Source organism: Liolophura sinensis, chromosome 1 (genome assembly GCF_032854445.1).
Source record: "Liolophura sinensis isolate JHLJ2023 chromosome 1, CUHK_Ljap_v2, whole genome shotgun sequence".
Lineage (NCBI taxonomy): Eukaryota > Metazoa > Mollusca > Polyplacophora > Chitonida > Chitonidae > Liolophura > Liolophura sinensis.
The window spans coordinates 38771384-38788008 of record NC_088295.1 but is presented as its reverse complement, the minus strand read 5'-3'; the positions used below and the strand labels follow the sequence as shown (position 1 = coordinate 38788008).

The window sequence follows — 16625 nt, the reverse complement described above, 5'->3', positions numbered from 1 at the left end:
ATGAGAAATTTGATTGGTTGAAGTCATGGATATAAAGTGATTTTGGGTAAATATACTGATACATGCCTTCTAAAAAAATAATGAAGGCTAGTGTGTGGTAATAGAAATATTCACATGTTTATAGTATAGCAAGTGTTAAAACAAATTCTAATTTCGCAGGTATTGATTCTGCCTTTGCTATTGTTTTGAGATGACCACACCCCTGCCAGCTCAGTCCCTATCCCAATCTTCTACCACTGTGGTCTACTTGCTAAACTCTAAATCTTGGCACTTGCAATCTATTAACCCTGGAAGAATCTCCAGATCTATTTTGGCTGTCTTGTTTCTTCTGTCCCTGGCAACTGCACGATTAACACTTGGATTATGCGGAGAATTCCCGCTCAGCTGTGGTTGCTACACGCACCAGCGTAGGGCTGTAGTACTACAAATGGTCTCTGTCAGTCACTCCGACTGCCAGGCCTGTTTTGTGTGTGTACAATGAAGCCACAACATGCATCTCCATGTCTGGGGAACACAGACATAAATCCATGTGCCTCAAGGGAAATGTCATTTTATCCCATTTCATCCATTACATGAGAAAGTTGCACCCAAAAAGTTCATGGATGTATGTTTGTTTGCCAGTGTATATAGGTGCATAGGTACACTGTTACGGTTTCCCGGCATGCAACACAACTAAACAATGATAGCATCACTTAGAAGATAGAATTTATAGGATATAGCAAATATTCAGGATTTTGTTAACTCCTATAACTTTATTATACTCATGCAGTAGAAGACAGAGAGAAACCCACTTCTAACTTAATTGTCGTTGACTCTGTACCAGCACTGATGGCGCAGTTGCGGGTGGGGGGGGGGGGGGAGGGGAGGGGATAGTTAGATCCAGGGTCAATATTGGGTTGGGTCACACCTAAGATCTTAAAAGAGGAAGTTGTAGCTTCCTTGCTTGGTGTTCAGCATTAAGGGCAGTGTAACCACTGCCGTATCGGTATAATGGCTCTAGTGGGGTGGCTTACTGGCCTTTGGTAAGTTGTCTCAGTGAAACAACGCTAGATAAGAGTGGTGGAAATCCGTCCTGCATCAAGGAGGCACATTACCTGCACTCTAAGGACTCATTCATTGTCATATGACTTAAATTCCAAGCACTCACTCACTCACTCACTCTTTGACTCGGTAAACATTCTCACTTTGCAACCATTGAAATATTTGCAGACCTGATGGTTTCAAGTTTGAGATTGGGCCCATGCTTAGTTTCAACACCCATGAGTTAAAATTTGAATGCCTCTTTCATCTTAATCTTTCATTAAATAATCCCAGATTTATTTTGTGCGAATATTTACATTTTTTGGCCAATTAGACCAAAATGTGTGGCATAAATCTCTAAATAAGCTGTTGTTTTTGGCCCAGAAATTCCATGTAAATTTGGATCATTTATAAAGAAAGGGATGTAAATGTATTACAACCTCACTTCAGTGAATGTAGCTGTTCTTTTGGTTCATCCACTCAATTGAATTTCAGGCAATAAAAAGGCCTTTTATCAGTTCAAGACTTTAAGGCTTCTGTAAGGCGTGGGTAAATGACGTTAATATATACCATGAAGATCACTAAATCATAATTTTGTATAAATACATGCGCTGTTTCAAAACTTTAACCTCAGGTTATTGACGACTCATCATGGTGTGTCAACATTAATCAGGTGAAGTAGGATGGACCATTACAAGGCACTTGTTCCAGTTAGCCTGTGGATATGTCATAATAGTCAGATAGCTGGCTGGAGAACTAAACAGATGGGTGTTCTTATCAATAAACTGCTGTACTCTATCACATTCTACATTTGTCTGAAAACATGTTGGACAGGGCGGCTCTTATCTGAATTGTCTGTATAGAATTAATAGCTTGTGTAAATGACCTATAACAAAGCCCCAAAAGTTCGTTGTTGGAGGGAAATTAAGTGTCATAATATAAGTAAAGTTGCCAAAAGTTACATTTTTCAGACAAACCTCAAAGCACCTTTCTAAGGTCAGTGGAACACTCAGAATCCAGCAAAATGAGCAACTCAGTCATGGATGAAATATTAGGTTATTTACTAAAGTTGATAATCAACAAGTTTGTGAAGGTCACCATGCAAGGTGACAGTAACAACAACAACATTGACCTAACAGCTGAATGTGACAATGACATTTTGCACTGTCATTCTTATCACCACCTTTGTTCAGTGGGGTTTCCTCGAGATTCAAATTTTCAGGGATAGTATCCGTTAGTATCAGCGTTATCTTCTGTCTGGAAGGATTGTAACTGGCTGGTGCTCTGAAATAAGCCAGTGTACATGAACTTGGTTTTTTAGTCAGCTGGTTGACATGCAAATGAGTTGAACTGATCTGTGATGCATTGAATGAAAAGAACATTTCTAAGCTAACTTTGGAAAAGAGTTTAAATTTAGTCTAAAGTTAGGTTTTTAGCTGTAGTCAGTGTGTTAAAATTTGAACAATACTTATTTCAGGCTATCAAATCCAGCCTTGACAACCTGCAGCCGAAGATAAATGAGTTGGAGAGTCAGCAGGAGGATGCTGTAGGACAGAGTACCTCTGATGAAGCTGCTCGCATACGCGGCCTTCTGTTACAACTGAAGGAGGAGTGGTCCAGCGTCAACGAGTCCTACAAGAAGAGACATGAGTAGGTCCTTCATGTAATGTCACGTGGAAGTTTTCTCTGTTTTATCCAAAGGACGAATTACTGCATTAGGCCTACCTTCCAGATGATTTTCAAAAGTTTCTATCTATGATGAACAGAACTCTGAGAATGAGGCTGAAAGGGTAACTTACATATAGTTATGTATTAAATGTCAAGTGAAGTATGTTTCAGCTCCACTCAAGCTGCATGTGTTACGCATATCTATAATACCTTGTGGGAGGCCTCCGTGGCTGAGGGGGTTAGCATGCTGGCGCGACACAGCGCAACGACTTAGGAGGCTCCTACCATTGTGGTTTCTATGAGTTCAAATCCAACTCATGTTGGCTTCTTCTCCGGTCGTAAGTGGGAAGGTTTGTCAGCAACCTTCAGATGATTGTGGGGTTTCTCCAAGCTCTGCACAATTTCCTCCCACCATAATGCTGGCCGCCGTCATATAAGTAAAATATTCTTGAGTCCGGAGTAAAACACCAGTCAAATAAATAAATAAATATAATACCTTGATGAGCTCATGATCAGGGACAAACGTCCATAGACCACCCTTTATGACACTCAGCTCCAAATGATGTTTATATGTAACAAGAATGATACAAATTTTATGTTCTCGCTCTAATATCAAATTAGGCACAGTGGCTATGAAGAAAATTATTTTATGGGACCTTAATGGCGTTCATTATCAAAGCACAAGTTTTATGTGTCCACTAATCAATAGGACTGGCTGCAACTGGACTTGCATGGAAATGTTGAGTTCATGATTATTGTAATTGTTTGACAGCCGCTGGAGTAAGTCTGTTGAACAGTGGAGACAGTTTCACTGTGATCTGAACAACGTGACAGCCTGGATCCAGGAGGCCGATGAGAAATTGGAAGGGATCAAAGATGTCAAGGATGCAGAGAAACAGAAAGAAGTTCATCGTGTAAGTGTAATGATAGAAAACTGCTGTAGAAGTGCACCCTCAGTGGGCTAAGCTGTAGATCGAACTGTCGATTGAAGGGTATAAATTGTATATTGATCAAGATTCAAACTGTTTGTATATTATGAATCAATCATGAAGACAATTTTTTGTAATTAGAACTGTGTGCTTGGGAGAGTTGAATGGCCAGTTATGATTATGGTATGTCTGGGGTTTGAGACTTAAGACCTGCTAAAATGATATCTCCATACTTGAAAGTATATTTGAGCTTGCCCAGGAATATAAATAAATTTATTTTGATTTTAACTTTGTTATTGTGTTGGCAGAATGTAGAGAGCGGGATCAAAGTCCACCAGGGCACTGTCAATAGTATGAATACTGCAGGAAATGAAATCATACGACAGTTGTCTACCCCTGATTCAGAACTTTTCAGAGAAAGGCTCGACAGAATCAATCAAAGATGGAAAGCCTTGACTACAATGATACTAAGCCATCAAGACAGGTGAGAGCCATTGTTGGAATCTATTTGCTGTTTTAATTTCGTACTAGTCCTCTTCTGCTGAGCCAGATTTGGCCGAAAAAAACCCCAAAAAACCATGGCATGTGAGTGTGCACATACTCTTGCTGGATTAGATTTCGTGTGATTTAACAGATGTGAGGATAGGAACAGAGTTTTCCTTCTGTTTCTATCCCTAATTTACTCCACTAATGGACCAGACTATCTTCTGTCAGTAAAATATTCTTGAGAACTAGGCTAAAATAACAGTTAAAAAAATGAGTAAATAAAGGAATGGATCTTTTTCTCAGAAAAGTGAAAGAAACCAATTTCTTTTTATGTTTTTGTCTTTTTTCATGCATAACATTCCATGCACCAGGTGATAAACATTGTCCAATAACAAATTGTGTTTAAAAATATTGCACATATCCATTGACAAGTATCAAACTTATTTTCCTAACAGTTTCGACTCTGAGAGCGTAAAAACGAGTGAGTTCACAGATGACATGGATGAATTGTTCTATTGGATAGATGAGACAGAAAACATTCTTAGCAGCACTGTACATGTGCGGGCAGAAGAGGAGCATATTGAGGAGCTGCTGGAAAAAGTCAAGGCAGGCATTCGATTTACATGTCAACTCTGATCCAGTTCTTGGTCAAGATCAAGGCTTTTCTTTTTCTGGTCATAGTTTGTCAAAAAGAAAATGTAAGCTGTGTTTGGAAGCACTAGAATTTACAGTAAACCTTGTGTGTCTCGTTCTGAGTAAAAGCCATTTTAAGAATGATGGCTTTGTGAATCACACAAGTAATATTATTCTACTTCTGTGTTGTCATTGGAGGACTAATGGCTGTATGTGTTGGATAAGGGGAGACAACTTTACTAATGTAATGAATGTTTTAAGTATTGAATTTTTTGTCTGTCTTTCCCTTTGTATTTTTCTCTTTTTATCATGTATTTTAGCATGTTTTTAGGATTTATTTTGTACTTGCATTTTGCCATGAATCCTGGATTTGTGTTCTATCTTGTATTTGTGTTTTCTCCTGTATTAACACAGGACCGTGAGGAGGACATTCTATCACGTCAGCAGTCTCTGCTAGCAGTGACTGTGAGTGGAGAGAAGATGATTCAGAGGGACGGCCTGAGCTCAGAAGACAAGGAGAATATACAGAGGGATTTAGAGAACCTGAACGCAAGATGGAACAAGGTGAGAATATACAGAGGGATTTAGAGAACCTGAATGCCAGGTAGAACAATGTGAGAATATACAGAGGGATTTAGAGAACCTGAACGCCAGGTGGAACAAGGTGAGAGTCTATAGAGGGATTTAGAGAACCTGAACGCCAGGTGGAACAAGGTGAGAATATACAGAGGGATTTAGAGAACCTGAACGCCAGGTGGAACAAGGTGAGAATATACAGAGGGATTTAGAGAACCTGAACGCCAGGTGGAACAAGGTGAGAATCTACAGAGGGATTTAGAGAACCTGAATGCCAGGTGGAACAAGGTGAGAATATACAGAGGGATTTAGAGAACCTGAACGCAAGGTGGAACAAGGTGAGAATATACAGAGGGATTTAGAGAACCTGAACGCAAGGTGAAACAAGGTGAGAATATACAGAGGGATTTAGAGGACCTGAACGCCAGGTGGAACAAGGTGAGAATCTACAGAGGGATTTAGAGAACCTGAACACCAGGTGGAACAAGGTGAGAGTCTATAGAGGGATTTAGAGAACCTGAACGCCAGGTGGAACAAGGTGAGAGTCTATAGAGGGATTTAGAGAACCTGAACGCCAGGTGGAACAAGGTGAGAATCTACAGAGGGATTTAGAGAACCTGATGGCCAGGTGGAATAAAAGTGAGGACAAAAACTTTACAGGAACCTTGCTCTCTCATTTGATTTAAAGGATTAGTGTCCAGATTTAGTTGTCTTAGCTACTAGTATAAAGATTATAACCTGTTTAACAGTGTGTTACCAGCAGCCGATCTCCAGCCAGCTGCCCGGTAAAGCTCAGCGTGTGACGTCATAGATGGCCAACCCAAGTCTAGCTGTCTAATATAACCTGAGAATTTGTATCAGAACGTTGTTATTTTGGAGATGAATTCTAGCTACACAGAAGCAGATATGCTACCATATCAATTTGAACCCATAGTGTACGATGGTGTAGTTCCAATTTATGACATTGACACTGGTCAGACTTCAGATTTTCGTAGTTATATTATGGCTGCAATTACTTGAGCGCGTCAAACAGGTATTATGAAGGGTCGCTTTAATCCTCTGCTGTTTCCTGCAGTGTTGCTTTGTAAGATTGCTTTCGCACTTACCCTGAGCCTATGAGTGAATCAAGAGATGTCACTTATTTTCGCACCTTTGATGACTAATTGTAATCAACAACCATTATTTTAACCCCGGTCATTAATTCTTGATTTACGTAGTCAATCAGCACAGTTAGTTTTGGATTATTTTCAGTTTTTATTGTCCTCCATAGCCGGTCAGAAAATGCTAGCATTGTCATAGCTGTTCACAACACACAGTTTGTCAGAAGCTCACTTATTGGACCAGAGGAGATACACAGCCAATGGGATAGTGTGTATCAAAGTGACATTCATTGGAAACCATTACATGGTTGTATCTACTTTACTTTCACTTTACAGGCATACTGAAGATTGATCAAACCAATTGACGAATGAACTTCCGCTTTGTTTTACACCCACCAAGCCCTATCACCAGAGTTTATATACATATATTTAAAGCCTAATTTTTCCTCCATGCTGTTAAAATGTAGCTGCCTGCCAGGATTTCTTATCCCATCACCTGATAGTCCGGCATAGATTTAGCTGTGTTTGGTGGGTATAAAACCCTTTCGTCTTGTACCATGAATCCACGCTTTCCTGAGGGCCAATTCGTTGGGAAACTTGAAAAAACTAACTCTAGGGTTGTATGATGACCTGTTTTTACAACCATATGCAGAACTGCAAACCATTTCATGGAGAAATTTGATATGCTTTTTGTTAGTTTTCAACACTAAACTAAATGGTGAAGCTCTCAGAGCCCATAAAGGTTGGACTTGAGTGACGTCATTTGGCGGAGACTACCGAGTGTTGGCAGAAAAATGCATAAACCCAGCCTCATTATGTGGTTATTTTAATGCCATATTACTCAGATTACTGTACTTTTTTCCAGTATTTTTTGGACTCAGTTTTACAATATATACATGGGTATCCAATTATAAATAGGTAACCAATCTGGACACTAATCCTTTAAGCATATTTCTTGACAGTGTGTATTGGTCCCTGACAGATCAGATCTTGGTTTAGATGTTGAATCTCACTCCACCCTTGAGTGCAACCTTATGACATACGTAAATACACATCATGACTTAGGTGTCCAACATGAGTTACAATATTTAGGGATATAACATAAAGAATTAAAAATTCACCTCATTTTGTTTGAAACAGTTTGTACGGAACCATAACTGTTTAAAAACAGAGAGAAAGGAATTGTTTCTGTTGAATTTATCTTCTTTTTGTGGTATCTAGCTAGTAATTCAGCAGAATTATAGATTTTCATGATGGATTCTGAAAGTTTCTCCTGTTAATTATCTTATATTTGCATGTTTCCTTGTGGTTAAATTGTAGACTGTTATTCTCAGTAGTGTTACCCTTTATGCTGTCCTGTTCTTTAGGTTGTCACAGAGATCCCTCAGAGAATAAAGGAACTTGCGGAACGTCTACAGAAACTACGGAGCTTTGACGAGGAGTTAGTGGAGGTACAGAACTGGATCACAGCTACCATTGAGCTGCTGGAGACGCAGGCAGGCCCTGCTGTATCGGCCACATCCAAGGAGGAACAAGATTCTGTTATTGTGGATCCAGCGGTGAGCATACTCTTTGAAATGTAGGGGGCTAAGAGAAAAAAGATAGAATACAACATAGTTAAGTTGTTTACAGGGAACCTGCAATGCATATGATATTTGATTTATTTATTTATTTATTTATTTGATTGGTGTTTTAGGCTGTACTCAAGAATATTTCATTTATACGACAGCTACCAGCATGATGGCGGGAGGAAACCGGGCAGAGCCTGGTGGAAACCCACGACCATCCGCAGGTTGCTGAAAGACCTCCCCACTTACGGCCAGAGAGGAACCTAGCATGTGATATCATTTGAAGAGGCCTTTGTAATTGTAAAACCTATCAATTTATTTGTACTGTAAATACACATACACAGAATTCGGTATTAGGATTTACTATTTCATTCTACTGATCGGTCTACAGTCACATGTGTATAGCTTTCATTCGGTTTGTATACTCATGGATATGTTGTACTACATTTATATGTTTGTTGTTCAGGTATTTGTATATATTTTTGAATTTCTCTTGAATTTGTAGACGATGAATGATGCTTTGGCTGCTCGCCAACAGCACGTCATGGGAATCAATGAACGATACCAGAGAACTTTGATTGATTGTCAACAAGATGGTGTCCCCGTTCCAGAAAATGTTATGCTGAAAGTTGAAAAGCTGAACATTGATTGGTTGAAAGTAAAGGAGCTGGCAGCCAATCTGAGATCCCCAGATACTAGTGTGGATGAAGTAATGGTGAAAGGTGGGTTTTCATTACATCAACTCTTGTGGCATTAATTTAAATTCCCTCCAACCCCCCAACCCCCCAAAGTGACAACCACCATCTAAATAAAATATTTTTATGTGTTTGTACAACACCAATTATATACATGTAACAAAGTAATAGTTTAGAGGGACTTTCTGTCTCCAAACGAGTTACATAGAAAAATTGAAGTATTACCTAATATTTTATATTTTCCATTCATTTTTTTACAGTAAAAGCCAGTCATGCTGAGGCCGAGCCTAGCTCTCCTTGGGAGAAGTTTGATGAGTCTGTCACTGAACTGAAAGACTGGTTACAGGTGTTAGAGGATATGTTACAGTCCAAGGTTGTAACCGTTGGTGACTTGGAAGAAATTGAAGAGCTGATTCTTAAACAGAAGGTAAGTCTTTTACTTTTTCAGCCAGAAAATGATCAGGTGAAGTGGATTGCTTCTTTCCATTTTTTTTTTTTTGGCATTGAGAACTTAAGTACACTGTGAAACTTATCTTTGCAAGTTTCGACCAGCATTTGTCAGAGAAGAACAAAAGACTTTCATTCAGCGTTAGGGCAAGGATGTTTTTCGCATTGAAAATTCAAAGGAAAAAAGTTATTTAAGTAAGAATGAGAACGCTCCATCTCATATACTCTTGTACATTGAATAAAAGTAGTTCCAAACCTATGTGACCTTTGACATGAAGTGTAGTAATTCCATTTTTTAAGATTGATGGATCTGTTGACCTTATGACACCAGTCTGATATTTTAACACTGTGTCAGTTCCCATGTGTGTGACGGCTTGGAAGACACAATGAATAAATTGCATTTTATGCAAGTTTTTCAACCACATAAACTTTTTTTACTTGTTACTTGAAGTGGTGGGATAAGAATGTGGTTTTAGTGTCGATTTGCATGTCAAAAGTCACAGATGTTTTTGAGGTCAAAAATGCATTGAATTGGGCAGATCTACCTGCAGATCAAAATGTTTGTGTGGCAGACTTTTGTTCTTTTTTGAACCTTTCTATTAGTGATCCTATTTGACTGCTCAACTCTAGCAACAATAAACTGATACCTTTATATAGTAATCACCAGCAGTAATAATTCTTTGAACAAATGTGATATATGCTTAATGTGTTCACAGGTAAGTTTCATTCAAATTAGCTTTATAGGGTAACAATAGGTAGAATGGAAAGTTAGTATCTAAAATGCATTGATTCATTGCTTATTGGTAGTTTAACAATTATCCAATGCCTTATCCCCTGCACTCATGGCTTCTGCTTTAAGGGGGCTGTAGTTTATCACTATTTGAGTGGATGCTTACCTTTTGTTACCCTTCATTTCATTGGCTGGTGCTATGTATGCTCCTAGGGAATTGTGGGTCATTTGGATTGCATGGATATGATTGGTCATTGCTTCAAGCTCATCAGAGTCATATCTGGGATACATTTGATGTATCTCATATTGTATCCCAGGTCATACTGATTATCTTGCAGTCATTCACACAAAGGTATTTTTGTTTAAAATATAACCTTTTTTTTCATTTTGGGTTTATGGTGGAAGTACAGAAATGGAAGACACTTAATATTCAAGGTCAAAATATTCAGTACTTTGATGTACATGTTTTGGCTCCTGATTGCAAGAGTATTAAGCTGGGTTTAGGGAGCATGTTGACATTAATGATTAGTTTGATGATGACATGCAAGCGTATTGAATATAATAGGCCAATCTGAAACACTAACCTTCTTGAGTCACTGGGATGAACCTGTCAGTGATGTCAGCCATTAATTAATGCTTGTTGTACGAAAAGTTTCAAGTGTGTTCATGGATTTCTGTTAACTGGTAAAAAGGCATGTGCACTTAAATAGGGACGTCTGTAACCAAATATTTACTCTGTGTGAGTGTGTGGTTCATATTTCCTCTGTGTGTGTGTGTGTGAGGTTCATATTTTCTATGTATGTTTGTGTGGTTCATATTTCCTCTGTGTGTGTGTGTGTGTGTGTGTGTGGTTGTGGTTCATATTTCCTGTGTGTGTGTGTGTGGCTCACATTTCCTCTGTGTGTGTGTGGTTCATATTTTCTCTGTGTGTGGTTCATATTTCCTCTGTGTGTATGGTTCATGTTTCTTGTTTGTGTGTGTATGGTTCATATTTCGGTGGTTACATTATAGATTGGTCTTGCGGTTTGTCCATTGATTTACATGTGGTAGACTGTATAGACTTTAATATGCCATTTAATAATCACATTCATAAATTTAAAGGAGAAGAAAACTTAAAAACATGACACTATAGGCTGAAAAGAGCCCATTTTTTCTGTCTGATGGTGCCTGCTGCATAATTTTTTGATTTTTTCTCGCCTTACACGTGAAGTCTGAAAATGGCAAAGATGGCATAAGGCGCTGAGCTCATTGCGTCCTCCATCTTGAACACCCCGGAATTTATGCTGGGGGCGTGTTGCCTCTCAGCCACTGAGAATCGTTAAAACTGCCGGTTTGTTTGTGTTAACTCGGAACCTACGTCCAACATTTCGGTTTCCCGATCGTGCTACCTTCTGAGAAGAAGAGTTCTACCGAAAATGTATGAACTGCACTTCTGCGGTTTCTGACGGCAGTTCTTCTGCTAACATAGAAGAATTCAGGACTAGTTCTTATGCAAAATGGAGTCGCCCACAGCAGATTTTGGCGCTGACTTTATTTATAATTCATCAACTTGAGGTACATAAAATGTTTTTATGGCATGCACCTGCAAGGAAATACATACTCTTTTCAATGGTATTTGCTTGATATTTAAATTTTCTTCTCGTTTAACAAGAAAGATACTTTCCATTTATAAATCTTGGCTGAAGAAGCTCTGAGAAAAAGACAAAAAAACTCCTGGACCGGCAGATATAATGAATGGGTCATCAAATGGATAGAGAAGTACATGTAACTGAATGTTGAACATAACTGGACATGTTTAAGGAGATGTATATGAGAAGCACTTTGTACTGAATTTGTAACGGCCATGAAGAGTCAAGGTCCTTGTGAACTGACATGATGACTGTGACACACACCTGGTCAGATGATCCACTACGGGGTTTGTTCTAATAAAGCCTACACCTAGTTAATGAGCTTTGTGAATGAATTGTCCATGAAATGGGATTGGAAAAAGTTTTATGGATGTTAGTGAAGGCGTATAGTTGTGTAAATTACAAGAAATTTAGTTAAAATAATGATACGCTCTGCTTAGCTGTTAATAAGTTTCATATAAGTTTATAGTTGTATTAAAAGCAGTACATTAGCATTTGCAAACAACAGTTAGCTGACAACATATACATATTTACTTCTGTAAGTGGTCATGGTCTTATTTTTATGGCTTTGTTCTTGGGCTGAGACACTGTGTAGATAATACTATAATACTCCAACCTTTTTGCATGTTAACATTTGGTTTCCTTAAGCATATTTTGGAGGACATTATTTTGTATGAACTGCTAAATTATACCGTTTGTGAAGCCTTTAAATGGCCAGTACAGCCAGCGTAGTTTTAATGATAGTTACATCCGTGAACACAATTTCCTGTCCCAATAGATCAGACCCTACCTTGCTTGTGATACACAGCACTACGATGTTCATGATAGATGTGGTCGATTGGGCCTGATCAGTTGGGACGGAAAGTTTTGTTCATGGATAGTAACTCTGTCATTCTCTGTGATGGGTTCTCTATTTATATGTGAAAGTTAACATTGTCTTTCTATGCAAAAAGGTGGAGCAGTTATGGTAGTCCTGAGGAGTAACATTTATAAGTTTGAAAGGTGTGCACATAGTTTATGTAATAGCTTGGCTGAAAATGTATGTATCCATGCTAAAAATAACCTAGGTGAGATTAAAAGTATTGAAAGCAAGTGCATTTCTGTGACTCCATTAACACTTTTAGGGCTTTGAGAAGTAGTTAAGAAAAAAAATATAACTTAGTAGTAGTGAAATAACACAGGGAACATCTGAAAGTATTTATGTTTCATACATATATCTATAGCCACATGACACCATTCCAAGAAATTTTACTGATATACCCTTAACGACCTAAAGTTTCAACCTTGACTAACTTGATTGCTCAGTTTTTCTGATTATTAGAGTTCTTTGGATGTTAAAAAGATGTTTTTGATGTTTGTTTGGATGGTAGGATGATATCTGACTGGAAAAATGTAAGTTTCAGTTCCAAATATAATATTTTATGATATTTTCCTCTAAAAAATTCACTGTTGTGGACAAATTTTTAGGTTATTTAGGGTATTTATCAATGTGATTGGGCTTTAATTTATTATACGTTGTACATATATCCCATATATGATTTTATGATAACTTTTGTGAGTTAAATGTGTAGAAAACAAAGTAGATCATTCCTTGTGAAAACGGCCAGCTTGTCCCCGATCTAAAGCCAGAGGCAAACCATCAGGGCAGGGATTTGACCCAGTGTCCCTATTCAAGAGTCTAGGTGTTAATCTCACTACATTCAGCTGCATAAGCATTACCTTAAGGAATACAGGATCAATTCTGACTGGCTGGCCTGAGAGATAGGCAAGTCCAGGCTATACTTTGGCTCAGCTGAATTATAGGTAGGGCACATTTATTTGAGCATGACCAAGGCTTCAAGATTTAACCCAGGAAACCCTATCTCAACTGTCAGCCAATGAATGTTCGTTCTGTGTCCCTTTAGCAACAGCTTTTCTTGAAGTGGAAACCTGATCTGTATCTACACATGCATATCCACATTTTGCTGTCAGGAATGGTTCAGCATTTGGTTGAGCTGATTTAACAGTGTTTTACCTTTGCATCCAAAATGTGATATGTAGAGAAAAAAAAAAATTGGAAGGGAAACTTAATTGACCTGTCAGGCTGGATATAGAATTTCATGATTGCCTTTTTGGGGTAGTCTTGCGATAAGAGTGGGGAGAGAAAGTTTTCATTTTTGCAAACAAATATCTCCATGTCCCCATGAGTCCTCCAGTCCTCTTTAAGATGTCACATTGGCTTGATCCCGTTTCATGATGAAGCACCATTGCTTTCCCTCAAAGAAATCCACTCTACCCACATAGAATTCCCACAGCACTTGATTTACCTGGTTAGCCAGGATCAAACATGCAATAAAATATTCCATGCACATCCCCAGCTTTATGGCACAATCCATTACTGTAAATCCATGTAATCTTGATACATTCTGGCTATTGATTGCTTCACTGACCTTATCCATCTGCTGATTCAAGAATTTGACAGTCCTTGATGAAAGCCCTTAAATATTTATAAAAATGTCCCAAAATGTCATAATGTAAATTGTTTTTTCATTCTGCCTTGCAATTCATTAAATGATGCACATAACAGACAAACCTCGTCTATCTTTTATGATGATAAATTAACCAAACTCACTCTCAGGGCTGATACGTGTATGCCTGAATACATATTTCTGTAAATTATGAAAAAAAAAACAAATTCATTTAATTATGAAGAGTAAAGGAAAGCAAAAATGTGGTAAACCTTACCCTTACAAAAAGAAAATGTTCAAACAATTCTGAACTGTTTGGCTTTGAGCTGATGATCCTATAAATATAGTCACATTTTACACATTGTAAAATTTCTTTCAGTTTAAAATGGCTTTTTATTTGATTTCTTTGTCTGGGCTTGCTTGCTTGAGCTCTAAACTTGATCCCCTGTGCATGTGCCTGCGGAGTGTGCAGACTTGGCTATTCTTTTTCATGACTTGCTTGACATCATATAAAAGTTTTGTAGCTTTCAGGTAGAAATTTAACTGGTGTTGCATGCTGATCATTTTGATATTGAGCTTGATAACATTTTGTACATGTGAATTTTAATTAAGTGGTTGAAATATCAGTCTATTATAAAAATAAGTTTCTGTCAAAGACAAGTACGTATTGTATATTTTAAAAAACAGACATTCAGACAGCGTCTGTGAATCTTTTGCATGCAAACAGAAAGAAAACTTTAGATTTGTAAAATTGCCTAAATTTAATATGTTTGCAAATGATATAATATGATATAAATTTCTGGTTATCACAAAAAACTGAAATTGTATGAATGACATGATGAGCCATTTCTGTTAGATCATATGGTTTCCTATGTTCATACATTTTGGTGTACTGTGTTGTTTGCATGGTTTTATGTTGTTGAGCTGCATGTTTTTCACAGGCTGCCTTGAACGAATCGAGCTCTGAGATACAGCCAAACCCCACGCTTAATGTAGGGCCCACGGGCTTAGAGGACGTACAGGACTCTGTGGTAGAAATTAATGGTGACTGCTCAAAGCTTGAGGTACAGGTGATCATGTCTGCCTAACCCCACCCCTATATTATCAAACTGTTCCATTGTATGCAGAGGGTCATACGGAATATGGCACTCAGTGCTTTGCTTTTAAGCTCTGGATCACCAGGGCAGCGCGTGTATAGAGGAAGAATTTAAATTTAAAAGATTTTAAATTGCCTCTGATGCAGTATTTAGAGTACTAAAAGAACATACCATGTAATGATTATTAAAACTAGGATGAACGCGTATGTGTTTTTGGCTTTTTCCTTTGGTCATTAAATGCGACCTTCACCACTTCTTGAGCAAACATCTGCCATGGTGTTTGGCAATGACAGCTTGAGACGTCACAAGTCGTATTGTCAGATTGAAAACATAAAATAACTTATGGACTTATGGTATAGATTGAACCTATCTGATAGGCACCAACTGTAGGGCTATTCGGAATATTCCCACAAAAATTTCTAAGCACATATATGATGCTAGTCTTGTAAAACACAACATTTCAAATATAAATAAATAAGACTTTTAACTGACAGTTTAATTTCATAATAATATTTTGTTTTGCCATGAATTCCTGTGTTTGTTATGGCTGTATGAGCCAGAAATGCATAAACATTTGTCAGAGAATTTGACAAATTATCATGGATTAAATATTAACATAGATAATAACTTTATCTGATAAATAAATCAGGACACAAAAAAAAGTACATTGCGTTCTGAAATGTTTATTAACATTACAAAGTAACAGAATGACCCCATTCACATTGATAGTATGTGCAAAGGATCTGTCCCTTGGCGTTCAGAATTCTGAATAGTTAGATTGCTAAGTTTTACAGGACCCGCACATTGGACCTTATACATGTAGATGAAGGAGTGCAATTTGGTGAAAACCTGTAAGTTATATAAAATTGCAGTGGTGGATGAAATATCATAATACTTCACATGGTTTGTCATCATGTGCTTCTTGGATTGCGGCATACTTCAGATATAAAGCTTTTTTAAGAAGGTAATGCATGATCACTTTGCAGTAGAAGCTCAGCTCCATTCCTAAACTTTCAGCAGGTATGGGCCCACTGTATGCATTCACCGACATCTTTCATCGTACAATCATTAGACGATTTGTTGCATCAGTTTTTGGACTGGACAGGAGAGTGGTGATGATACTACTCAGTAACTCTTTCCATATCAGAATGGATTAGCATTCTGGTCAGTTTGGGTTTGAGAACTGATGGTGGTGTTTTAGGTCTATAACTTAATTAAGAGTCCAGAAATTATTTGGTTGATATGAAGAAGAGATTAAGTACAGAAGTGAATGTGAGCACTAAACGCTGTCTCGTGTGTTCTTCCATGAAGTTCATGGGAGACCACGTCCCCCATCAAATAACTTGTCAAAGATTGGCAAAGGTTGGTTCCCTCATTCCTAAAAGCTGGCATACAAGTGAAAAGACATTAAACAACAACCTGTATCAAATAAATATTTAGAGTGTGACACTATAGTCAGACTTGCAGGGTTACACAAAGAGTTTGTGGGGACATATTCCTGGATGGAAATTGCAGAATTTTACTCTCAGATGTCTGAATCTGGTTAATATCTCATCACTATGTTACATTGCACAGGGCAGCTGGGGATTAATACAGCGTGA

General features: G+C 38.0%; 1 protein-coding gene across 2 annotated transcripts in view; it reads left to right on the top strand.

The window, feature by feature from the left end:
* The first annotated feature begins 3467 nt into the window (after window positions 1-3467).
* Window positions 3468-16625, top strand: part of LOC135468293 (dystrophin-like) — an 82933-nt gene continuing 69775 nt past the window's right edge. The window contains exons 1-8 of one of the 2 annotated variants that reach the window (XM_064746467.1): window positions 3468-3602; window positions 3926-4101; window positions 4559-4709; window positions 5151-5300; window positions 7780-7971; window positions 8486-8702; window positions 8936-9102; window positions 14869-14991. In XM_064746467.1, coding sequence (XP_064602537.1) covers window positions 3971-4101; window positions 4559-4709; window positions 5151-5300; window positions 7780-7971; window positions 8486-8702; window positions 8936-9102; window positions 14869-14991 — 1131 coding nt within the window. In that variant the 5' untranslated portion in view covers window positions 3468-3602; window positions 3926-3970. The remainder of the gene's footprint in view (window positions 3603-3925; window positions 4102-4558; window positions 4710-5150; window positions 5301-7779; window positions 7972-8485; window positions 8703-8935; window positions 9103-14868; window positions 14992-16625) is intronic. The other variant, XM_064746476.1, reaches the window with a different exon arrangement.